This window comes from Fukomys damarensis, unplaced genomic scaffold (genome assembly GCF_012274545.1).
Source record: "Fukomys damarensis isolate Sample0158 unplaced genomic scaffold, DMR_v1.0_HiC HiC_scaffold_38, whole genome shotgun sequence".
Classification (NCBI taxonomy): domain Eukaryota; kingdom Metazoa; phylum Chordata; class Mammalia; order Rodentia; family Bathyergidae; genus Fukomys; species Fukomys damarensis.
In genome coordinates, this window is record NW_022900950.1 from 69,098,711 (window position 1) to 69,126,317 (window position 27,607).

Here is a 27,607-nt window from a genome sequence, read left to right on the forward strand (position 1 = left end):
AAAACGTGAAGATTCCAGGAGAGCTGATATGGTGGTTCATAATATCCCATCATGTCTTTATTTCCATGAATAATGTCCCACTTGTCATTACCAATTTCTGAAGATTGGCTATAAATAGAAAGTGCATTAACAAGACCAACAACATCTTTAAAAATAAGTCTCAGTTTATCTTGTGATGAATGAAAGCACTTTGCTCTGTACTGATCAAGTTCCTCAGTATTGCAAAACTGGTATCCTCTTCCATCTGAAACCTACCTTTACTCAGACTGTTAGCAAAAGAATTTTCACAGAAGATGGTGCAAATGGCGTATGTACGGCCCAAGTTATAAGGTGTGATCACAAAATAGGTGAATGCTGCTGCCTAGTGCCATCCAACGGACTTTTCAACATGAGAAGTTGAACATTAAATCTCAGTCACAGTGTGACAAGTTTCAACTTGTTTGGTGTAGTAAATCAATTGTGAGTTGTGAGAGAACATGTGTCTGAAGTGTGCAGAAAACATGGACCACAGGAAACACATTAACATGAAATTTCCTCAATATTATCAAAGTTACAGGATTGTGACCCTTTGGTAGCAGAAATGTCATCATGGGATAGGATATTTGCTTCTACAGTTATTATTCTGGGACCAGAGTTCAAAGGAAATCATCCCTTCTCCTTGTGCAAAAATAGCACATCAGTCAAGATCTGACACTGAGGAAATGTTGATTGTATTCTTTGACCTTGATGGAACTGTGCAAGCTAAGTCTCTACCCAGGAAAACTATGGTGTACTTTGAATATTATAATGCTTATTAGGGCATTCAAGAACTCATGTGTGTACAAAATAGCCTGAAAAATCTTTTATCATCTTCCACCATGACCATGCACTATGTCACACATTGTATCCAGTATGGAAATTCTGCCAAATAAGAACATTGTAATGTGTCCTCATACAATTTATTCATTGGAACTGGCATTATGGAATTCTGGTTCTTCCCCAAAGTCAAAATGACCACGAAATGTAAATATTTTGAATAGATTCAGGACATCAAGGCAGCCACATTAGGGTAATTGGGAAAATTCCACTAGAGTTTTTAATTTTAAATTGATAACTGGATGTCATTCATACAACATTATATACTTGCACAACTGGTTAAATTATATGATATAAATGGTTAGAGTGCTTTATATAACCATTTTCAAGGATGGGTGTTTATACTGAATTAACTCTAATAATCTAGTCAGTACTCTCCTGGTATATACCAGGTTATTTCTTTCACTTATTAACTGAATTTGGGGGTGCCTAAAATTACTTAGGGAGTTTTTCATTATTTGTAATATAATTTATTAACGTTTGATGGCCCATGTTTTAATGTGATGATACATTTTAAATATGTACATGCAAGTTTACATATCCATCATAATATGTGGTCTTGAAGCAAGCATTGTAAGAGTTAGGAAAGTACTTGAAAAGAGATGATGGTGTCCAAAATAAAACCATAGCACAATCACCCCTATGTTAATAGGACTAAAATACCTCTGTCCAAACAAACTATGAATTGTAGCTGCTGATTAAGCAAATGCATCCATTCACCAATTCCTCCATTAACTCAGAAAAATACAGTGAGCCAGTACATACAGACACTGTGTTAAGTGCTATACAACAGGGACCTGAGGTGAGAGTATTACCTGCATATGGGAAAATCTAGAAATGGGAAGAATTTCATGAATATGCATGCATATAGAGCTCTCACGTGGGGTTTCTCTTTAGTAGAACATTTGTGCAGTTTAATGGACAGTCATGAACTTTGCTTAATCATCTTTCGTCAACTTTAATACTGGGTAAGTATTCTAAGTGCATTTCTCCTGAGTGAAATGGACTGGAGAAGTTCAGGAATGTTTCTCATCTATTAAGAAATGAGATAGTAGACCCCATTCAGCTGCCATGTAGGAAACAACTAGCCTAATTCTCCCCGTCTGCCTACTTGTTCTAATTTGGAGAATTACTGCTTTGAATGACCCCTTCCATCAAAAGACTCACAAAAACCAGACAGCCCTTTTATATTTGTCTTAGGGATGAAAAGGAAACACTGGAACAAAGAAAAAATAGTTGTTTCTAATTTATATTTACTGGAAACATTTAAACACATTATCTGTGTAACTGAGACCTTCGCAAATCTTTAGAAATAACCAGAGAACATTAAAGTTGCTGTTTCTACAAGCTTCTGGTAGGTTTTCACTGATTGTGTTCTTAGGTTCTGTCATCTATGATGATCTGAGTCTATCTGAATTTCACCACCCTCCATAGTTAATGATATTTTGAAGATTACTTGAGTGTTCACCACAGAGTTGATTAAGACCCTGGGAAATATGTACTGAGAGGGGAACTTTTAAAGATGGCTAGAATAATCATCTTGGGGTCAGTTAAGACATTAGGAAATAAGAATTATGAAAAGGAGAATGTAAGTAGGTAAGTCTCACTGGCAGAGGGATACAAAATCTTCAAAAGGATTCATGAATTCTATAGGACCAAAAGGTACTGGAAATAGTATAGTATTATATTAAATTTAAACATTCTGTTTTCAAAATAGGAATACAAGAATGAGAATTTGAGGACAAACTTCAAAATCATTAATCTATAAAAGTGTACTGAGTGCCTTTTATGTGCAAGAATTTTATTATCAGAATACAACAATAAAAACATTTTATGTCTTTTAAGAACTTATAATGTTCATTAACACATATAAACCAACATGTAAGCAACTTACTATAATTTAGTATTCGCTAGGCTATGTGTGCATGGAATGCAAGATAATGCTTTATTATTCAAAATCATTGGGATTTGATAACACACACATAATGGATTTAGAAATAAATGGTTGCATTTTACTGGATATATTACTCATTTAGGCAACAATAAGTAGTTGTCTTAGAAAGTTTACTCATAGGTTAGTTTCAGTTTATGAGAGCTAATTACTTCTAAAGAATGAATGATTAATTTTCTTCTTAAGATCACTTTAATGTTTTTAAGTAACATAAAGAAGTAGGCAAAGTATCTTCTGAACGTCAATTTGCCTAGGTATCTCTGCATAATACCCAGGCTGACCTTAGTTTATTTTTTTTTCTTTATCCTTTTATTTTTTTTCTCTAGAAGTGAGGTCTATGATGGACACTAGCTGGTGAGAGGTTCAGAATATCGATGCCTACAGACTGCCCTTGGAGAAACCTGGCTGAATATATTTGTCCTGAACTCTTAGCAATGTTTTGCCACCAGATGCACTCAATGCTGTCAATTACGCAATATATATTTACACAACTCTAACACTATTCCCTCTAAAGTTTTCATACCTTCCCTAGACATCATTAGAGAAATAGTATAAAATGAACAGTATGATGTTGGTAGGAAAACTACCAGAAAGTGGTTTATATAAATCTTACTCTAAAACACAACTGTTTGAAATACTGAATTATAGAAAAGTCTCAAATTTTTTCCAGGTCAAGTGTGGTCTTTATTAACAGGATGTGTGACATAAATTATTACTATGAATTTAGGATATTGTTTTTCAAGCCTATAATGTTCTTATAGGTTAATGTAGATCCTTAAACTGCCTTCTGCAGACACAAAGACATTTTTGTTTGCTTGTTTGTTTTTGGTGTCAGGGATAGAATTCGGGTCCTTGTGCTTGCCAGACAGGAGGCAGAACCACTGAGCTAAATTCCCGGCCCTACACAAAGACATTTTAATTGAGTTATCTGGATGTTGAAATTTTGCCTGATATAAAACTACAGTTCAATTAAAAAGGTGTTTGAGATATATTTAAATAATAAGAATAGCATTAAGGTTCTGCACTTTGTTATAATGGTTTAGAATGTAAAGTCTTAAAAGCTTAGCTTGGCAACAATTTCTTTGAATGAGAAGGCAAATTTAGCCCCACATTCATCAAAGTAATAATGTTGATATTAAATCATAGTATTGTGGAGAACAGTATAATTACTGGAAGCCACAAAAACTAGGTCAACCCAACAGTGTAGGTGGATGATAGGCTTTCATATTCTGGACAAACTAACCTTGGAATCCCAGCTGGTGGATGCATCTGCTCTGGAGAGGCAAAGAAAGCAATGCAGCATGTCATCCTTACTGGATGAAGGAGAGAGAGTGCTTTACTAGTCTATTTCTTGGCACAGAATGTCATAAAATCCCATTACTTCCTTTGGAATTTAATCGCTTACTCACTTTTTAGAAAAATTAACCTTTAAATTATTCAATCAATTAGTAAGTAAAATTCAGCAAATAACAGGCATTTTTTGGTAAGTGATCATTTAATTTCAATCTCTACCACATAATTGTACAGTTACTGTCTAGATTAACATGTCATCAATTTTGTCAACAAAGCAAGTTCAAGCCAGAGCAGCCTAACTACAATTTAGAGTCAATAGGGATTTCTTTTCCTGACCACAAAAGAAAGGTTGCAGATGCATCAGCAGACTCAAAATTAGTTTATAAATGTGAACTCACTTAGCAAATATTTATGTTAAGAAGCTAAGGGCAGTTCGTACAAATTTGATAGCTGTTATATTCACTATCAAGAATTAAGTGCAACAAAATTTTTTCTTAAATGGAGCTACTATAATATCTCACGTGTAAGCCTAAATCCATTTAAGTAATCAGAAAACATTTTCATTTATCAGGAGAAACTCAGTTGTATTAATTTAAAACACTGGTGACTTCCAAAAGTTTACTTGCAATGAGTGCTGCAACTTTTATAAGAACTAATCAAGAAAAGTTATACACAAAGTTACTTTTCCAAAGCATTTGATAGCAGTCTCAGTTAGCTACGTTTTCTTCGGATTTACTCAGTTTATCAAAGTTGAAGAAAGCCCCCAAAATAATGTGAATTGTTGATGAGTCTGGTGATTTTTTTCTATCTAAATAAAAGGGATTATCAAGTAGTTGCTAAGGAAAATCAACAGCAATATATATTGTAGTCATACTTAGTTATTGTTTGGAAAAAAAGTAAAAATTATACTAAGAGGAGAAAATTAACTCTTGGGAGTGAGATGAGTTTCCTGTAATTGTGGTCCATTTAATATAGGCTTTCTAGAAACTCTAGGTTCTGGAGGATGTTCAGAAAAACAATACAAAAGGGGAAACACAGAAGAGATGCAGATTTTCATTATTACTCTTTCTGCCTTCAGATGATCACGAGAAAGTGAGAACACATATGTTTATGCTGAGTAGCGTCAAGATTACCGTAGAAGTGCCCATGGGGAGCCGACAACCATGCATCTGACACTTCCACCTTGGCCAGCCTCCACCAGGAATGGAATTCATCCTCATTTTTCCAAACCTTGCCAATGAGCTCATCTTCTCACTTCTCTTGTGCCTAGTGGAAACCCCCATCGCCCTCCCTTTTTTTCTGCATGGGACTCTCCATTACAGCTAGAATAAAAGTAGTCATGCACCCTACCCATCATCACCCAACTGTGTTCACTTCCATCCTGCAGAACCAGAAGAAGGTAACACTTCTACCTAGGATACCTAGGACAAGAATACATTCTCCTCTCTTCTTTTCCTTTTGTTTCTTCTCCTCTCTTCTCCTTTCCTTGCCTCCTTCCTTCTCTGCCCTTTTCCTTCTTCCTCCTTCTTCTTCCTCCACCTCTCCCAACCTTTTCTTTCCTAACCTTTTCTCTCCCTTTCCTCCCCTCCCCTCCTCTCTCCTCCCCTCCCCTCCAATTTTTTAAAGACAGAGTTTAAGTCATTAAGTTACCCAGCCAGGTCTAAAAGTTGTGATTCTCTTGCCTAAGCCTGACAGAATGCTGTCTTCCTCCTCTTATAAGGGCCTTGCTCCAACAATAATCATCCTGATGTCTTCCTGATGAACTAAGAGATATAAACATGCTCAACTTTTAGACTCTCCAAAACAAACGAACAACCAAAAATAATCACATGAACACATGTACTCACACACACTGTCTATCTCTCTACATATGTCATTGTGTCATTATTTTGTTCCTTATCCTTTCCCGAATGGTCAACTTTACTCACATTTAAATCCCAGAATTACTTTCAGAAATCCTACCCTGGTACCACATCCCTGCTGCATCCCTGTACACCTGGATGGATGCCTGTAGTCATCATTTGTCCTTCTAGAGCCTGACGTTGGTGGTGTAGTCCTGGGGCCTGGACTTCCTCCTCCATGTGCACAGCAGAAGGGAAAGGCTTTCTGTGAAACTTCTCAGCTAATGACACCTTCCCACCCTCTTCCCTGTTCAGCATTGAAAATTCTGAGTTGAAGTCTTACTAGCAAGGGCTGGCTTGGAACATCTACGTACTTACTTGTTATAACATTTTAGAAGGACCTCCGAACATATTTTTTCAGTTTTTATTAGTAGATGTGTCCATTCCAAATGATAACACTTCCTGTGGGGAACTGGAGCATGCGCATAACTCAAATCGGTTCTTTTCTCACCCCCTTTCCCTCTCCCTTCCACGTCCCTCCATTTCCTGATCCCCTCCTCATTTGAAAATTAGAGGAATTCCTACTTCCTATTACCTATTCTTTTGTGTTTTTCACTTACATTTTTGGTTTTCATATAAGAAAAACCATGAGGTATTTATACTTATGGAACTCATTTATTTCACTTACTATTGTGTTCTCAAGCTATATTCATTTTCCTACAAATGACTCAAGTTTATCCGTATAGCAGAGTAGTACTCCACTGGGTATAAATACCACACTTCTTATCCTTTCAACTGTTAATGGGCTGCTTCCAACATTTCGCAATTATAAATGGTGCTGCTACAAACGTGGGTATGCATGACAGAGAAATACAAACCAGAAAGAACAGGTATCATCCAGAAATCAAACAATAACAAGTGCTGGCGAGGCTGTTTCACTGTTGCTGGGAATGTAAACTAGTACAGCCATTCTGGAATTGGTATGGAAATTCCTCAAAATGCTAACACCAGAAATTCCATTTCACCCAGCTAAGGCATCTAACTGGAAATGTTAACGTATGTTAAATTACTAGGAGCTTCAGAGCTCCAGCATTATTAACCTTCCCTTTGGAAACTTCCGGGAAACTGAAGGTCTTCCCTATGAAAGTAAAGGCAAGATGGGGGTAAGGAAGGAGAGGGACAATTCTGGACCGGAGATGAGACTGAACGTGCGGAGGGACTGAATACGACAGTGAAAAGGCAAGGGATGAAAGCAAAAGATTCCCAGGTCCGAAAGCCTCTCTGGATTTAACATAAAATTGGTAACTATGTGTCAAAAGGTTAATTAAATAACACGTAACGTCTTTCCTCTTCCCAAACTTTTTAAAATTCACAATTCATATATATGTTTTACCCACTTTTCAGCAGGGACAGAATGGATTCTCATAATAGGATTATATAAGTTACATACTTTAAAAAAGGAAAACGTGTAATGAGCTGAACTAATGCAGTGAATTTGATTGGCCTGTGCAGGCAAAATGGCTTCACCATCCAAATAAATCACTGATCTCCTGACCATCCTAAGCTAAGCAGAACAGGGGGAGTCTTCATTTTCCAGTTGAGAAAACTGAGATTCCAGGAGTTTAAGAGGTATGTGAGCCTTGGAACTGTGAGTAAATTGAAGAAGGTGAAAGTAAAAGGGAGAAATACTAGATTTTCTCTTTTAAAAATGCTTCAGTGGGAGAAATGCAGTCTTAATCAGCAAAGACAAGCACATATTCAGCGTCTACCTCTTAGAGTACATCTCTACTTTTCCTGTAATAGAAATTTTCCAAAAAGAAAAAGCAAACGTCACCTGAAAGTCCCTCAGATAGCAATTTTTTTTTTTTCCAGAGACCTGGGCCTCTCAAATAACTTGTTCCTCACTTAATCTTAAATTCTACATTGGCAAGAAAATCTTTGAAGGCTTAACGTCTTATATACACCCGCACAGTTTTGTAAAGACATAATACAGTAAAATGTTTCTCTGCGTGTGTGTGTGTGTGTGTGTGTGTGTGTGCGCACGTGTGTTTGTGTAAGTGTGTACACACTTTGGAGGGATCCTGGATAATTTTATGCACTGACAGGTAACACACTGTCCTCCCTGACACCTCACACCTTCCCGTTCCTCTTGCTTTCTCAGACCTATTCTCACTGTGTTTGCTTCTTACATTTATTTCCCTTAACTAACTATTGTTTTTCAGGTGGTTCTATGAGCTGCATCACTTCTTAACATCTTCTATTTGATCAAAATCATCAACAAGAAGGATTTTTGGGTTTGTTTTTTTTTTTGGTACCGGGGATTGAACTCCGGTCCTTGCACATGCAAGGCTGGCCACCGAACCACTGAGCTAAATCCCCAGCCCCAACAAGGATTTAAGATAGCTTTAGGTCTACTATAATGAATACTTTAAAGTATGCCCAGAAGTGAAACATTGGATTGGAACAAGGAAAATACTTGTTGCATATAAGTAGTAGCAACACATGATTTTGAACTATTCTTCTGAAATATAATTTTAATATTTTTACCTGGCTTGGCAATAAATAAAGAAATGTATTATAAGGTCTTATAACTGCGGCATCTTTGCACTGGTGATACTCTTGGTTATACATCTGCTTTATTTGATAACACATTCATTTTGCATCAAATAAATTTGATCGGGAATACAACTTCCTCATATAATTTGACCCTAGGGAAAAGCGTGATGTCTTTATTCATAATTTGTAGTATGACTGCTTTCCTGCAGTTTTGATGAAAAGCAAAGGTGTTTTTCTTTCGCTTTGCTTTTGTTTTGTTTTTAATCATGTTTACTGTATTTCTCAAGGCTAAACAGTGAGAAGCAAGTGATGTGCAAAACACTTACCCACTCTTCCTCATCATAGTCTGAGTGATGTGGAATGGAGTCCTGCCTTCTTATTGGTGGGGGTTGGTCCTGGGCATGGCTCTCTTCTGCGCTGCTCTTAGGAGAGGGTGGTTTCTTAAGGATGCCTCCTGGCCTGGCAGTGTAGAGAGCTAAAAGAGCACTCCTGACCAGCTGATCTTTGAAGGCATGCACAAAAAGCTCTGTCTGGAAAGACATTGACAAAGATTAGAAACACCCTGGTAGGCATCTCAGTATAGAGCTATGAAAGGTCAATTGCAGATTTGTTGGTACTTAAGTAGTATGTATGGTGGAAAAAGGACTGGCACCAAAGAGAGAAAATGATTCATACCAATTGATGAAAAATGGTTTGGTTTTGGGATGCCGCCAAGGCCTTGAGTCTTCCTGTTTTAAAGTTAATGCTGAGGTTTTTTAATGCACTATAAACACCATCTGTCTCCTTGGCCTCCTCTCTTTCAGCTCCAACTCCTATCTTTGAGGATGAATTTCACTGGGGATAATCATTTGAACAGCACCTACGTGCTGCATCTTTCAAGTAATTCCAAATACATCTTAAAAGAAAATGTGATGGGACTATGCATTTTTAAAATTTTAAATATAATTAAAGGCCAAAGTAAAACAGACATATTAAAAACAAACAGCAAGGAAAACTTTTTTTTAGCTTTGTGGACAGATCTCAGCAGTAGAGATGACATAGCAGTCTTCTAATGAAAACAACTGCCTTTTATGCCTTACTGTCACCCCTCAAACTGTCTCCTCCACCAAACAGTTTCAGTAACGCTCAACATTAATGAGATTCTTGTGAAACTTGGCATGGTAGATTTTACAAGCTGGTGGTGAAAACCCAGTAAGTACTCCAGTAATGATGGCTTTGCAACAATAAAGAACTTTACAGCTATACTCTGCAATTTCCTGATGAAATGTTTAATAGCTTCACCCTGGAATAGACTGGAAGATGCTGTAATTGATATTCTGTATTACAGTACACTGAACATGCATGTAGTCTAATAATCTGTTTAAAGAGTAGGGAAATAGGATTGACCCATACCGTCAACACATTATACTTCACAATCTGTTAGGCAGACACCCTTTAATACATGGTATTATCTTGAATAATTATTGATATCATCACCATTTAATTTGGCACCCTTGGATAGAATGCTGATTTAACCATTGCAGTAACTCAAGGTAATTATTTCTTGGTGCATTCTCAAAATGCAGTTAACAGTGCCATGTTTAACTGATGCTTATTCAGTTAGCTCTAAATCTTTCTGTTGTGAATGTCATCAATTCAAGAAAACCAGTTAAACTTTGTGCAAAATAAATGTCTAATAAGACTTTGTAATGGCTGCAAAGTTAATTCGTTGTAATAGATTATAGAGTTCTAGAGCTGGAAGCAAAAGGGCGTTCGAAGTTGACCTTTGTGTTCATCAGATAAAAGTAAGATGTGTGGCGATCTGTTTCAGCACAGTCTCCTTATGGTCAGCACAAATGGCACAGACTTCGCACTGTCTAACAAATTTAGTAGCTTTTCCTTTTACTCCACACCACCCGCCATCACTCTAGATGTTTCTGTCCTCTCCTCACTCCAAATCCCCATGTGTTTTGAACATCCATCTATTTTCAGGGCCCACAGCTGTCCACGAAACTATCTCTATTGCTGAATTTTATTGTCTATTTTTAACACTCTGTTAATACAGTAGTCATATTGAAGCCACTTGGAAGGTAAGAAAACCGGAAATGTGGAAACTGAATAAATAATATTAAAAGATTTAAAAGTTTGGATTAAACAAAAAAAAAGTCAGCTTATACTAAAAAGGCACAGAAGTATTCTTCGGCGTTTGTAATGACATGTTACAATGAGAGGAGAGGACATAAAATATTCTTATGGAAAAATTGGCAAGGTAGTATTCAAGCCAGTCAGTGTAGTTATACAAAATGGAAATATGTTATTTACATAATTTTTCACATAGCATGGATGAATGTTAATTTAAATATTAAGATGTGAATTTGCTACCACTCAGTTTAACCAAACTATTTTCTCTGTTGATCGGTTTAATATTCCTTTGATTTATTTTGAGAAGAAAACAGCCTACGTCTGAATTCCTGTGACTAGAGCTCCAGACTCCATAACACTTACATAATTACTATGTAGCAGAATATCTATTCACACCCAATGGAATCTTCTACAGTGCTTGTAATCATTTTCTCCCTTTAGCATGCACAATGCAGAGATTCCACTTCATTTGTTTAAATCTCATTTGTGTTGATTTACCACCAAAGGCAAGAAAGATAATGAAGCAAATTCTTGTGACCCAGACTGTCCAACCCAGGGTTTTCTTCATATAGCTAAATACAAGGTCACAAAATATTAAGCAGACACAGTAATAGCTGGTCTTCTACTGTGTCTATACTGAAATGTTTAACTGGCTTCTTAGAAGCTCTTGGGATCATCAGGATATTGTTTTGCACAACAGCATGCTAGAAAATACTCAAATATTCCATTGCAGATATCCATGTGATCCGGAAAATAATCTTAATTTTCCTGGCCAGTGCTACTCTAGACTTTGGATGTTTACAGTCAAAATATGTCAATCTGAGGATATTAATGTAGTCACTCACGTTCTGGTCATACCTGTCAGTGTTTTCTTTTGTGCTTCATTCTAATAGTTGTAAGGTTATGTGTGCATGTTCACTATCTATTCTTCTGTAGTGATCACTTTACTGTTAATTCCATCCAGTGTCTGTATTTTTATTTCAGAAATTATGTTTTTACATTTTCTGAGTTCTACTGGACTGTTTTCTTTAAAGTCTTTCCTTATTCCTTCTCCTCACCCACTTCATGTGCTTCAGCAATTTCCAATATATATGGCGTTTATTTAAAACTGTTATTTTAAAGTCCTTACCAGCTAATTTAATCAGCTCTGATTTTCTGGGTCTCTTGATAGCTCTTGATTTTCTTTCCATTATGGGTCATATTTTCCTTCTTCAATGCATGTTTTTTTTTGTTTTTTGTTTTTTTTTTTTTGGTACCGCGGATTGAATTCGGGTCCTTGCACTTGCAAGGCAGGCCACCGAACCGCTGAGCTAAATCCCCAGCTCCATGTTTTTTGTTTTGTTTTGCTTTTACTAAGTGCCAAGTAAAAGATTTTTATATTCTTAATTGTGAGATTTTTATCATATTCTTTTAAAGAAAAATGTGCTGTTCTGATGTGCAGTAAGTCACTTTGGATCATTAGATGTGAAGTAAGTTACACCGAGATCATTAGAAATCTTGTTTTGAAGCCTCAGATTGTGGATTAAAAGCAACTTATCATGCAGGACTCATTTAGCCCCACCTCCACACCTGCCCCTGGACTTCCCCACGTAAATTAGCTCCAGGGCCTCTAGCTCTGGCAGACGCCACTAAATTCTCTGGGCATTTTAAGGTCTTTTCACTCTTCTGGGGGAAGACAAACCGTTTTAACTTATATCACACATCTGTGCTCCTAGTAATTAGGAGTTTATTTTTACACATACATGGATCAATATTAAAGCGAAGCTTTAAAGGCTTTCAGTTACACATCCGAGACTCTCTGCATGGAGCTCCCTCCTTTCTGATATTGCACTCTGTGAAGTATATTTCAGATTTCCAAAATTCTAGTCCTTGGCCCTCAATCTGAGCAGATAGTTTGGGTCACATCTCCCTGTACTACCCAACGTAAAGTGCCTTAGGAAGTGAGCTGGGCAATTTTAGGACCATGCTCTGTTACCATTCTGTATTGCTGATTTCTCCAGTGTCTAAAACCATCTGCCCAGTTTCCTTTTTGTTGAAGGCTTTTTTCCTACCCATATTTTCCCATCATGGACAAAGCAAGGAGTCCTTATTCCATACATTTTATATACAAGCCTCATTTTCAACACTAGCATACTTTCTTATCTTTATTTTTCCTATTCTCCAATTTTCCAATAAATATAAATTGTGTTTATTGTTTTTCTCAATTAAGTGTTTACCACTCAAAGGGGATTGCGAAAGCCAGAAAAATAAGCTATCATCATGAAATTTCATCTTCTTCTAAATTATTATTCCCAAGTTCCTCTAGACCCTAGTATATACTATCATCAATCATAAACAAATAAACACATCTTCTCATTAAGTTCTCTTTTCAGAAAGAAATCCATTCTGAGTAATCAACATAATAAACATTTTCTTCTATAATATATGTGTCTTCAAATTATTAGCACTGTAGCTTCTTGGCATTGCTATTACAGAAACCAACATTTTTGAACAAAATCTTTAATTGTTTTAGAATGAAATTATTTTTTCCCTTAAATGTTTTATTGGTCTATTTTAGGTATACAATACATTTGCATTTATCATTGGGAACTTGTTCCTCTATATGATGTATCTTGGTTCCTATTTTTTCCCCATTCCCCTGCCCTCCCTTCAACTCCTTCAACCCTCCCTGTTTACAAAAAAGTTTCTTTCCATTTTTTCCTTTTCTCATATTTTTTCCTTTCCCGTCTTTCCTTTCCCCTACCCCTCCCACTTTCCCGACCCCTTTGGACCTATTTCCTTCCTATTTCACATTATGAATTATTCATTTTGATCCTTATTACACTTTCAGTTTCTCACACCGGAGAAACCACTATTTTTCAACATAATCGAATGCTGCGGTATAGTATACTGAGGTTGAAAGGATATTAGGAATTGGGATTTCTTAAATATACTGTGAGTATAGACTCTAATACTCACATCTAACCATTTAATGAGTGTGATATTTTGAAATGTTCTATTGTTTTAAAGTGTTCATTGTAAGAGTTAAGGGCCATGGCTATGCAGGATTTACCACATAGCATCAAACATAGTATGATGCACAATCAGGTGCTCGATAGTGCTTCTGATGAGCAGGATAGTAGTGATTTTCTAAACAAGCTCTCTCACTGTCTTTGGAATGGAGAAATTGCTGGGCATTTGAAAAGGAATGGCACATATTTCTGAGCTATGAGGGATACTTACATATTACTGACATTTAGGACTTTATTTTTCTTACTGTTTCAGTTTGAATTTGTTTTCACTACATTTTTTCCTCAAATGTTTTTCATACAACAGCAGACTTTTAGTCTAAGAAAAAGATAGATGCATTTTCATCTCACTCCAGTACTAACCTTTTATATCTAGCTTTAAAAGTTTGACCTGTTAGTTATCTTTTCTGTTGGAATTATTCAGATAGGCACAGAACACGATGTAGGACAAAGGAAGGTACAAAGTAGTAGATATGAAGGAAAAGTAAGTCTGAGAGTCTAACGAACCGCATACAGAGGATATGTCAACCCATTTATGCCAAATATTAAATTTTTTTCAAGAACATTATATATAATATCTAAAAAAATCAAGGAGCAAGAATTTGAAGATAAAACATTTTATTATGACCACTGTTTTCAGTGTTCCAAAACTGGATCATTAGTCATTGAAGGGTGAATAGTGTTCTATATTTGAGATTCAGGCTAAATGAACAGATTTTGGAAATTCTTGCCTCAACCACCACCACAACAAAAGAAATAATTTCATCTAAGTAAACTTTCTACTATGCATCCCTATAAGATATATAGTATCATACTGCATATCTTAAATAAGAACATACTGTATATCTTAATTAAAAATTAGTAAAAATCAAATAAAAATTATTTTTTAAAAATGGGACTATTAATGAAGAAAGAAATTTCAACTATAATCTGTAGTAATTTTAAAAACACCGAATCTTAAAAATACAAAGCTTTTAGAATTTAACGCCTACTAACATTAAATTAAAAGTTATGACATCACTACAAGAGTTCTTTCATGCTAAATTCATGGATTACACTTAATTCTAAACCCCGAGATGCTTGCAGTCTCCACAGACTATGCAAAACTACTACCTTAGATAATTCTTTGAAATTCCAGGCATGAACTCTTAAAAGAATGCATGGCTTGCAAACCTAACTTTAAAAGAGATCTTCCAAGTTTCAAGGGCTAAGAGATTTATTAGTAGACAAAGGTTGTCTACTCAGTAGAAAACATCAGGGCAAAGTCAGAGCAATGCTGGATTAAAGGAGCAGAAATACACCCCAATGGCGGCAGCAAGTTGTAAATGATGTATGAAATGATGAATCCTTGCCCAATGCACAGGAAGAATATAAATACTGTTCTGTAATCACTGCAGTGATGTGCTATTTGTTAAAATTTTCTGCTTGGGCAAACCCAGAAAAAACTCACTTTATCTACAAATCCGAAAAAGAAATGGACCAAAGTGAAGATGTATTATTTGACTCAAAAATCTCCTTATTTTTTTTCCTAGTCCTAACGACATATTTGCATTATAATATCTAAGTGTCAAGGAATATTTCCAATAACAAAAAATTTAAATGTTAAAAAACAAATTCCAGATACGTATATTAATGTACAGACCTGGCCTTGAGTCCCTTGCTTTGTGTGAATCTGTGACTTGAGTATAGCTACTTGATTTTTCATTTTCATAACTTCCTGCAATTTAATCTTTTCCTTTTTAAATTCACTTCACTTTCATATATTAGCTAATTTTTAATGAAAGTAGCTATTTTTCTTTATTCTCATACGAAAATGTATAATTTATGCTAACGTATCACATAAGTGCAAGTAATATTACAAATTAAGACATCTGAGTTAAAATTATAGAACAAGGCATGTCCAGGTTTCTACAAAAGTGTTCCTCATGGTAAAGAACCACACTGTAGATTTATTCTGGAATTATGAGAGTTTACTTTGGTCATTTTTATCAAATGTATATTTATTAAAAATGTCTCATAATAAATTACAAGATGTTAGAATACACAAATAAAGGAAAAGGGACATTGGCATTGGAGTCCAGGATGCATAGTTTTACATTTAAAATCAAGCTATGATTTGTTTTTCTCTGCTTTGGTTCTCTCTGTTATACAGGGGCCTTAAGCAGTTGTGGAAATTGGTACTGAGTATTTGCTTCATACCAGGTCATCTTTCGTCTTTGTAGATACAGATGCAAATCATCCTTGGATAAATGTAACTTTAACTTCCATATTTTCAAAAAATAATTAATATTTGTGAAAATTTGGGCAGGAGATTTAGCTCAGGGGTTCGGTGGCCTACCTTCCAAGCGCAAGGACCCAAGTTCAATCCCCAGTACCAAAAAAAAAAAAAAAAAAAAATTTGTGAAAATTTTTTGAATCTTTTCCCATTAAATAATTATGTACAAAGAAAAATGAAACACTAATATGAATCCGCATCAAAATTATTCTTTCACATGAAGTGGCACTCCTACTCCAATAGCTTTATGTGTGCAAAATTTAGGTGATCACAAGAAGAAAATATAGTTAAAAATCAAGTTTAATTTATGTACTAAGACTACAAATCAAAGTGAGAGATGGTAAGAAATATAGAAAATATATACCAGTGTATGTTTTATTTCTGATTAGAAAGAAAAATAATGCTAACTAAGATTGGAAAGGAGAACGAGGCCAATTCAATTTGATGCTGTGGCAATATGTGGAAGGTTACTTTTTTTTTTTTTTTTTCTTTCTTTTTTGGTACCGGGGATCGAACTCTAGCCCTTGCACTTGCGAAGCAGGCGCCAGGACCACTGAGCTAAATCCCCAGGCCTGAAGGTTATTTTTACCCTATTCTCTTTTACATTTCCAGGTGGTATGGAAGGCAATATATGCAGAAAGCAACACCAATGGGCTTGTATTTCATTTTTCTCACTGTAGTGACCATTTGGATCTTACCTTTTCCGAAAGCATCTTTAAAGAATTCTTCAAGCTGTCTGGAGAATGCTGGCTTGCAGAATTAAGTAGTAGGTCTGCATGGGTTGCTATAAGAGGTTGTAGTTGATTAATGTTGCTGAGAACTTCTTTTGCTTTCGCTGTATTTTCAGGTGAATAGTAAATAAACTGGTATCCAGTACTGTAACAACACAGATAACAGCATGTTACACAAAAGGCAGAAAGAATTTGCAGCCCTTATTATCAAATGCTCACTGATTAACACAATGCCAAATGCCATTAATTCTAAATGAACAGATAAGAATTGCTGTAAGTATATTTCACAATGTCCCAACAGTTTTTAAGTAAAGAGACCCAGGTGCTTTCTAATGTTGGGTAAAATAAGTCCGGTCTTGAGGGTTGGGGATTTAGCTCACTGGTAGATCACTTGCCTAGGAAAAAAATTTAAAAACAAAAGAGTAAAAAAAAAGTCAATCTTTGCTCAATCACTTGGAAGATTCTATATTATTATACACATCAAATATTAGCATTCAAAAGTATTACTAATATTATTATGAACTTGAGGCCGCACAGTACAGAGAGCAAATTGTCAGACAGTCTTAATGTAATATCTCTCTTGCCATTTACTAGCTATTTTCCTTGGGAATAATTATCCAAACAATTCTAAGAGGTGGGGAAGAGGAGCGATCATTTCTATCTTTATAAAATAACCTAAACAGCACTTGGTACAGGTATTCAGATATTCACTAACTACTACCTATATTTTCCTCCATGATACTGACCAAGTGAGAGAAGGAATGAATTTTAATAGTTGAGATGGGAGAAAAAATTAATACCAGGTAGGCAAATGGCTATTTTTATTGCATATAAAAGAACATTTACAGCATTAATAATGCATTATGTTATTTTATCACCACCCTTTTCATTCCTTATGGCTTCCCATCTGTCCTGTAAAGACATTTAAAATTGATTATTAATCAAAGAACAGTTGACTTCCATAAATATTACCTAAAATAGATCAAGAATGCTATGGGGGAAGGGATTCCATGAAGCAAAGGAAATCTTTGGCCAATTTCATCAGGAAAGATAGAGGGGGATTTCCTGAAGACTCGGTAGAGAAAAAAGAGTGAAACAAGGAAGCACTGAGGACGATGGAGGGAGGGAATTGCTGGTGCATTCACTTGCTTGCTTCTAGGAGCAGTTTTCATGATACCTGGTAATCTTGCCAAGATACAAGCCTAGCAGGTGCTCAGTATTTACTAAATATTACTGAGTATTTCCCCCTGCATTTACCAGCTCCAATATTTAAATCCCCCAAATTGTGCTTCTTATTTTGAAAAATTAGAAATCAATAACATATCTGAGAGGCATTCTGTCTCCTGCTTTTAGGAGAAATTATCAGCATCTTTAAGAAGAAGATAATCTATTGACCACAAAATAAAGACTGCATATTTTTTAAAAAATAAAAAATTAAAAGGAATGTCCTTGGAGGCTTGAGCTATTCAGAAGATAGGAAAGGAAGTCAATAAGGGTGACAGAATAAAGTCTAAGAAATATATGACTCATAAGGATTTGCCCTCAGTTCTTATTTGTAGATTGTTAAATGTCAGAAGAATTTAAAAAACACAACCTTAACTATTTATCATATATCTTGATGCAGATTAAGGAATGTGACAAATAACAATCCAGAAGATGAGAAAAGAAAAAAATAATCCGTATGCATGACTTTTGTCTGTTTCTAGTTTGTTGTACGCTTGGGACTGAAGCCTATAGAATAAAAATCATGAAGTATTCCTTGGTATTCAGGCTATAAAGTTCAAGCTACCCAGGAGAAGTCTTTTATAACTCAAAAAACTCAATGTCAGTTTTGCAAAGAAAACAATTATCTGAATGTATTAATGTGTCCCTGGGTGTGGGAGGTGACAATTTGTACCCCAGGGCACTGGCAGCAGAGAGGAACTCTGGTTATAGACCTCACATAGAAAGCCACTTCTGGTAGATGCTCTGTGGCCTCTTTTCTAGCCTGCCCATCTGTCACTGGTTTGCTTACTGGTGTGGTCTTAGGGGTATCCACAGGATCCGAACTGCTCAGTCCTTGGAAAGAAAGTGTTCAAGTTTATGTGGATGCTGACTTTCTCCTCATTTGACTCCTCATTTTGAGTATGTCTCTTCTGGCCCCTCATGTTCTTGCTCCTACTTGATCTTTTGATACTTCCTCTACGAGCTTCTTTCTTTACTTCTGTTATTCTTTCTTGACAACTCGCAGTTACTTTATTCATGAGTACTATCTATCTTCATTGTCTTTTCTGCATATTTCTTACTCTACCAATTCCCTTAGAATCTCCCCTCCACTTGATTCTACAGCATGTACTTCCAAGATTTCTTTTTTATGTGTACTTTTCATATATCTAGATTGGGGGTCCTCAATATGAGCAGGTACAAAATTTGCTCAGGACAAAACACACGGAGAACAGGGCTTGAGTTTTAAGAATGCGATGACTTGGCGGTGTCTAGAGATTGTGTGTCAGTAGGCTGTACCATTGTAGTAAGTCTTCAGGAGGTTCTGAAGCAAGTAAACAAGGAACCAGGTTTAGAGACTCCTGCTGCCACTGTTTGGGATTTGAGATATCCTCTCATCCCTGGATCGTGCCACACAATGACTCTGGCAAAAAAAAACAAAACAAAACAAAAAAAAACACTATTTTTTTTAAATATATTGTACAAGGCTACTTTTGCTTTCAATGTTCATAGGTTTGTCTGCCTCCCTTCTCTCCTAACATGGTCCACCATGCTTTCATTCATTCTTTCTCCATGGACTTCCTCTTCCAAGACACTCTTAGGTCACCAATGTGGGGTATGTTGAAAAGAAATGTTTAGATTAGTTACTTAACAGGCACTAGTTTTTCTGGTGATGTATTTTAATGACAAGCATCATACCTAGTGAGAATAAAAGATTCATTTTCCATAATTAAAGTCAATGTGGATGTCCAGAAATAAATAATATGGCATGGACGAACATATTGCTACCTACAAAATAATTTTAAGTACACATAAATGCCATGTACCTGTTCACATCATATATTTTCAGTTTTAGCTTTGTAAATGGATAGTCATGAGTGTGATTTAATAATCTAGATTAAAAGAATATAAATAAACTTTATTTTTTAATGGTCTGACATTTAAACTCAATCCAAACACTTGAGTCAACAATCAGATAGAACCACAGGAAAGAGAAAATATTTCATGGGATTAAAAATACTTTGCAGGATATAAATGCATAAGAAATTATGAATAATAAAAATTGAAATTAAAATTATTTTCCCATTGATAAAACATTGAATTAAGTACGAGTTTAGACCTTAATTCAGAATATAGACTTACTTTAATACTTTAATAAGTTTAATATCAAGTCAAGTAGCACATGCACGATGCACAAGTCCATCCATATTTTTAGGTGTATGCAGTGGAACTAGGAGTATTTTGTTCTGGAAATGTAAATTCAGAGAAAGAACGTAGGAAAATAATATCCACATTTATAAACTATTGCTAACCAAAAATACAAGTAAAACAAGAACCCATGCATTCTTTTCTTTTTCCTCATTGAGTTTATTGGTACATTTTAGGGATACAGTACAGTTACATTCATTACTGGGATCTTGTACCTTTACATGACAGGTCTTGGTTCTCATTTTTTCCCCTTGTCCCTGCCCTCCCTTCACCCCTCCTTCCTCCACCTTTACAAACACTTCATTATCATTTCTTCATTTTCTCATATTTTTTTCTTTTCCCTTATTAGCTTTCCCCTACCTTTCCACTTTCCCTACACCTTTAGCTCCTTTCTTCCTACTTCACATTGTCCATTATATCATTAGGATCTTATGTACTACTATAGTTTATTCACACCAGAGAAACTATTCGGTATTTATACACATGTGACTTACTTATTTCACTTAGGAGTATATCCTCAATATGTATCCATTTTCCTATGAATGAATCTAATTTCTCATTCTTTAGGCTGTGTGTATTCCATTTTACAGAAAAACCACACCTTCTTTATCCAGTTTCCAACTGATGGGCAAATGGGCTGTTTCCAAGTTTTAGCTATTACACTGTGCCGCTATAAACACAGGAGCGCATATATCTCTGTGATATGATCCTTTTAATTCTTTTGGAAAGATACCCAGCAGAGGGATGGCTGGGTCAAATGGAACCTCTAGTCCTAGCTCTCTGAGGTATCTCCATATTGATTTCCATAGTGGTTGCACCAGTCTGCACTCCCACCAACAATGGAGAAGGGTTCCTTTCTTCCCACAACCTCACCAACATTTATTATTGTTTGATTTCTTGATAGCAGCCATTCTTTGTGGGGTGAGGTGGAATCTCAGTGTTGTTTTCATCTACATCTCTCAAATGACCAGTGACGGGAACATTTTTTTCATATATTTACTTGCTGTTTTTACTTCTTGGTCCGAGAAATGTCTTTTCATTTCAGATGCCCATTTTTGAACTGGGTCTTTATATTTGGGGGGGCTAATTGTTTTGAGTTATTTATACATTCTGGATAATAGTAAGAACCCATGCATTCTTGAGCACGTAGTCTACCTCAGTCTCTGTTTCCCATCCTCTTCTTATTCCCCATGATGTAGTGCTGGCATGCTCCAGGGCACTGTCCTTGCAACTCTTGCTTTTTTAGCCACACATTCCTCTGATATAAGCTTATATATTTAATCTTGTGATGTAAACGCCTTACTTCCATCCACTCTTCCCAAATGCACACCTCTGCCCCGGACACTTTGCTTGAATTTCAATGAAAACAAATGTCCCTTGACACCTGTGACTTCAACAGGTCTCAAACTGCTCCCAATATGCTTACCGTTATCCACTCCCAGCCCTACTTCACGCTTATGTTCATGGCAGGTTAATGTCCCTACTGTTCCTCTCCTACCTCTGTCCGGTTTTTCAGAAAATCCTGCCTTTTTCTTTCGAATGTACCCAGAGCTCACCCACTTCCCTTCCAAGTTCGCAGCAGTCATCCCAGTGCAGGTTACCATCATTTCTTCCATCACGGTTACTGTGCTATCCTACCAGCTGGTCTTTCCACCTCTTTCCTTACATTTGTTCTGGGATAAATGATACCCCAAGGAATTAAAACTTTTTGACTTATGTTTAGGGTTTGCAGCGGGCAGGCAAGGATCAAGAAATAAAGTAGTTCTTTCTCAGTCCCCTCACCGTGTCCTGTACCCACACTGTGATGTACCTGCCTCTCTCCTTTTCTCTCCCTATACACTGCTTCTTTTATACTTTAAACCATTTGCTTGAGCAAGTGACACTTCGGGGCAGTGGAGTTATGGAAAAATATAACAGATCAATAAGCAAGAAGGAAAAGTGCAAGAAAGAGACAGGGGAAGAGTGGCTGGGGCCCAGGAGAGTGGGAGTTAATGAATTTAAGAAAACATGCTTCAGAGTGGTTTGTATTTACTTCTGCAGCAGAGTTAAATCTCCAGAGAGAAACTCAGCAACTGCTATTTCGACTTATTTTTCCCAAATCAAGCACTACCTGCAAAACACAGTCTCTCTTATCCAGGAGGGAAAGACATGCTCTCACTTCTAACTGAGAAGGAAACCAAGTGGATGAAAAATGAAAATTTGCACCTTACTGCACTTGAAAGTACCCTTCTGGCTTCACAGGGTTTAACAACATGCTTCATGAAATTGCAGCAGTTAAAATCACACCTCTCTACTCTCCCCCATGCATCCTTTAAGTTGTCTGTTAGAAATAGGGCTTAGAGCAAAGAACTAGAAGGGAAAGGATGCTTTGTTTAACTACACTGAGATTCATTTATGTAATTAAACAAGTACTATGATCTGTGTTGAAAGTGATGCTTATTTTTAAGCTACTCCTGTTAAAAATATCTTGGTTTCAGTGTTTTAATCAAAGCCTGATTCTGCCATGTATTATTTCTTTGAGAAGTGATGCTAATTAAGTGAGAAAAAAAAACACCTTAATGTTCATTTCTGCTCAATTTGCCACCTTATAGAAATTCATTTGTGGGTTCTGATAGCAATGGTTCCTACTACACCACTTTTTTTTTTCCTCATTGAGTTTATCGATACATTTTAGGTATACAGTACAGTTACATTCATTATTGGGATCTTGTATCTTTACATGACAGGTCTTGGTTCTCATTTTTCCCCTTATCCTGCCCTCCCTTCACCCCTCCTCCCCTCCCCATTTACAAACACTTCATTTCTATTTTTCCCACTTTTAATTTTTAACTCTTACCTGTAGTTTTTTAACCAATAAGACCCTTCCTCTTTTTCATTTGTATCTTATTCTTGCTCTAATAAAAGTTTTTCTCAGGCACAATCCTGTTCTTGCTAACTAAACAAAGTCCAACATTTATTTCACCTCCTTCCATTGCCTGTTTCCACTCTCTTGAATGTATCTGCCCACATTTTCTTTCCCAGATCCCAAGGGCTTGGTCAATTGCATTTGCAACTCATTTGGATTCTGGAATTTTCAGTCATTCTTCTACTAAGGTGTGATGGTCCCACACCAGGTCTGTTGATTTCCTCCAACCTCAAAAACTTCTCTATTGCATTTTGAACCCTCTATTCTTGTATGTCTAATCAAGGAATAAAATAAGATGCAAAATTTGAAATCATTTCCAAATACACTATATATATATATATATATATATAATAACTTTCTGGGGTGATGGAAATGCCCTAAAATTGGATTATGATGACTGCACAACTCTGTGAATTTATTAAAACTCCTTGAATTGTACCCTCATAATAGATCATTTTAAGATAGGCAAATTGTACTATAAGGCATCCCTTTCTAAAAAAAGCAAATATTCCTACTATATGATATTTTAGTGCTGATGGTCATGATTCAAGGGTAAGAATACAGGAAAATGGAAGGAACATTTATGAGCTATTTGGTTGATTCCCTATAGTATAAGCTGATGATAATTTAAGAGAGTCTTCAATTAAGTCAATAATGCATACTATATAATTGACCCTAATAATACAGTATCTGTTTTTCTATCATATAACGGGTAAAAATTTTGGGTCCATGCAATAGGTTTAGCATTATGCTAAATATATTTTATGGATTATAGTATTTAATCTTGAAAAGAAGTTTATATTATTTCAACTTTACCAAGAAGTCTTGATAAGGAAATATTTCATTATGTGGATATAGAAATTGAAGCCCGAGTGTTCTCACTTACACAGTATGCAGTGCAGAGCCTGGATTCAATCTCAGATCTTTGTTAATACAGTTTGAACTTCTAATTATATTTTACTAGCTTTTAATTACAGTATTAGACATTTTACATTTGAACAAAGTAAAGCCATAAATAATATGGGAAACATCTTTAATAATAGTGTAATGGGGATAGATTATAAATATTAAAATAAAATAAATTGAAAATTTCATCTCTTAATTAAAACAATGTTCATTAGAGAAGACGTATGATTTGATTGCAAAACCTAGATTAAGGTAAAGGAAGAATTTTAGAATTGTCTCACGGTAAATTACTTTCAACAACATTTAATGAGTGCTACTTGGTTGATGGACTGAAGAAAGCAAAAAAAGGTCACAGGTAATAGCAAGAAAATGAGTGGATACGTATGATGATGCCTGCCCAGTAGATACTGTACCAGTATTAGAAAAACAAAAGGAGAAAAGATTTTTGCCTGAGATTTTCTTCACCAGATCTTGCAAATCTGAGGCGCTAGATTCAGGATCTATGCTAATAACCCAGGGACGGGGGTGATACTTTCAGGGTTGCTTACTGACCACATCCCACTTTTAGTCACTTTGTAGATGAAGAACGTTTTAACTTAATTTCCAAGTTTGCTGTAAGAACAAACTGCAAAGAGGCTTTATAAAGACATTTCTCTCACTCAAAAAAAAAAAATTAAAATAAACAGAGAAGAGAAAAACAAAACTATTTTAAAAGAAGAGAACTACATATTTGTCTGTATCTCTTTCTGTAATTTTTCCAATGCATTAATTCATATATTTAGATTTCTCTTTTATGTAAATAGAATTTCATGCTTTCTTTCAGATACATTTTACTCTATAATCTCTATATGCCTTATAGTCCACATAGTAACTACAATTACTACATACTCTTCTACTTTGGTGATGAAGATTAGTTTGTTCATTCATTCAAGTTGTATCTGATAATTTACCACTATATGTAATAACCTATGAACATCTTTGAAAACTTATTTATCTTTTGTTTTCATTATGAGTTTATTCCTAAAAATGACTTTTCTGCAGTATATTTTGGAGGGCTATGGCTAGAAAATTGATAAGCTCAAAGTTTTAGAAATAGCTGACAACCATACAGGACAATGTTGGTCAGATTACAGAAGTAACTAAGCCTGAGTATAAGTCACCAGAGACAGTTTTGTGCTTTTAAAAACAAGAAGTAATTTACTTTTAAAATCATATTCTCAAATAGGCCAAGAAAGATTTCAATGGACCAACTATATTTTATATCTATGTTGTAGGCAGCAAAGTCCAGTTCTAGAAAGAACATGTGTAAGATAGGTATCATCTATTTGTTCTGTAAGATGACTGTAAATATCATGTACTACAAATATATACTAATAAAAAAGAAAAATAAAGCTAAACAAAGTATATAACATGTCTTTTTTTTTTTTTTTTTTTGGTACTGGGGATCGAACTCTGTTCCTTGCACTTGCAAGGCAGGCCATGGAACCACTGAGCTAAGTCCATGGCCCTATAACATGACTTGATTCAAGATCTGCTCTGTGGTGAACTTCTTCGGACAGAAAGAAGATGAAAAAAAAAAAGTGTGGAAGAAGAACTCAGGACTGAAGACAGAAGTCTAATTTTGTAGCCCTGCCTTTGTCATTCCAAGTACTGCTAATCTGATCTTTGATTCTTTGTATTTTCATCAATAATAAAACTAACAGAAAATTTGTAGTGTCTGAAATTCTCTATAAAATATGAGATTTAGAAGTTTTTTCAATGAAGAAAACAACACAGATTCAATGAAATGATTATATTTCCCAACATTTTGTACTTCATATGGATGACTAACTTTATATTAAGTAGGCAGTGGGGAAATGCTTTATTTCCTCTATTCAGTTTTGCAGCTATCTTGGCATTTACCCATATAAACCAAAGTTTAAGAGATCTCTCGCCCTGGCCAGGCTCCCTCAATCTTTCATCTCGTTGGATTTGAATTATACTGAATGTTTCCTAGAAACACTGACCTGCATCATTAGCCAAAACTAGTTGTTTTCTCCTCTTTGGTTTTCTCCACATCGTCAATGCAAATATGCAAATGTGGTCATGCTAGAACTCAGCCAAAACCTGTCAACATCATCCCCATAGGCAATAGGATGACCACGCGGACCTGATACAACAAAATGGGGCTTGCGAGTTGGCCTTTGTTCCCTGCTCGGCCCCATGTCCTTCCCTGCTCACCCACATTCCCTAAGCTGCTCTATGCTGCTGGATTTAAGAGCCACCGTGCAGTGAATGTCAGCACTATACCCGGTTGCTACACGGAACCTGAGAGTTTTTGTTGCTACCTTTGCATTCTTACCTCCTGGTCCTAGAAAACACGCAAAAATCTAAACAATTGCCAAGCCCTCCTTGGAGATACCTCTGCAATCTATCTTTCTGTCTGTGCTGACACCCCAAGCAAAATCACCTTTCTCTTTTGATGGCATCACTGCAATACCGACTGATTACTGCAAGCATCCTAGCAGGACATTGGAGTCATTCCAGCAAAGCCCTATCTAGTAAAGATTTTGCAATAACACTATCTCATGCTATGCAAGCCAATTGTGTAATTTTTCTCCGTGACTTAAGCATCATGAGTACATTTTAAAGTCGGTGTTAAAAAAATACTAATAATCTAGCAAAAAAAAAAGTAGCTTTATAGGTTCAATTTTAAATCCCTGAAATATAAGCCTGATAATTATCTTTGGATAACTTTCTTTATTGCTATTCCTCTCTTTGAGATAATGATATTAAGCATTTAGATTAACAGAGAGATTTACAACTATTCTGGAAATTACTCAGTATTTCTCCTGAGTAGGAAAGCTCTGCCTTGGATTCCTTGTATGTTAGTTGAGATGAGGTACTGTGTCATGGTTCAAAGCAGGCTTGCCCAACTCACGACCTGCGGACCACATGAGGCCCTGAAGAGCTAGTAACATGGCCCCACAAGACTGGCAACTTCCGACATCACTATGTGATTGTACTGGTATTCTTCATGACTTGATTACTTGTGTGCAGATGGTAAGGGAATGTCGTGCAGGGGATGGCGCAGTGCCCACCACGGGTACCACTGGACATGAAGATCAGGCTGGTCAGATACTGAATGTGCTTGTGACACTCGGTGAGAGTGCTGACATGACTGGTGACAGTATTTCAAGCTACTGCATGTGCCTGTGCGCCTGTAAAGGCAGGTGCTGGCATTATTAAGCATGTATGCAGGTTTTCTTATTTGATTACTAAATAGGTTGATGTTATAATTTAGGTTAAAATATTTTAAAAACTGAAGGAAGTTTTATTATTTATCTACATTAGCTATATTATATATTTTACGCATAGTACAACACAATTCCTCTGCACTCAATTCAACCTAGCAAAGCTAAAAGGTTGGTAAAATACTGCTTCCGTTTATAGGTAAGGGGGAATGTAACTCTTGATTTACAGAAAATACATCCCCAAACTATGTTATCTTTTCATATTTAGCTTTCAAAATAAGCATAAGGAAAGGTTTCTTTCTGTGATTTGCTTATTAGATTTAACATTTAAGTCCTAATCTTCTCAACATGATCTCTGTGTGTATTCAAAACCAGAGTCATCTTAAATTAAAATTAAAACATTTAATTGCAAATTCACATTAACCAAATTATTTTCCTGAGAAACTGCGATGATTTGCTTACTTAACAAGACTTTCCTTTAAAAAGCTTAACTTTTTTTTTTTTTTTTTTTTTTTTTTTTT

General features: G+C 35.8%; 1 protein-coding gene across 4 annotated transcripts in view; it reads right to left on the bottom strand.

Annotated features, from left to right (window-relative positions):
• Nucleotides 1-27,607, bottom strand: part of Inpp4b (inositol polyphosphate-4-phosphatase type II B) — a 943,087-nt gene that overhangs the window by 111,066 nt on the left and 804,414 nt on the right. For all 4 annotated transcript variants that reach the window (XM_010639876.2, XM_019209903.2, XM_010639877.2 and 1 more), the window contains 2 exons: nt 16,599-16,776; nt 8,823-9,026 (listed from right to left, as the gene is read on the bottom strand). In XM_010639876.2, coding sequence (XP_010638178.1) covers nt 8,823-9,026; nt 16,599-16,776 — 382 coding nt within the window. The remainder of the gene's footprint in view (nt 1-8,822; nt 9,027-16,598; nt 16,777-27,607) is intronic.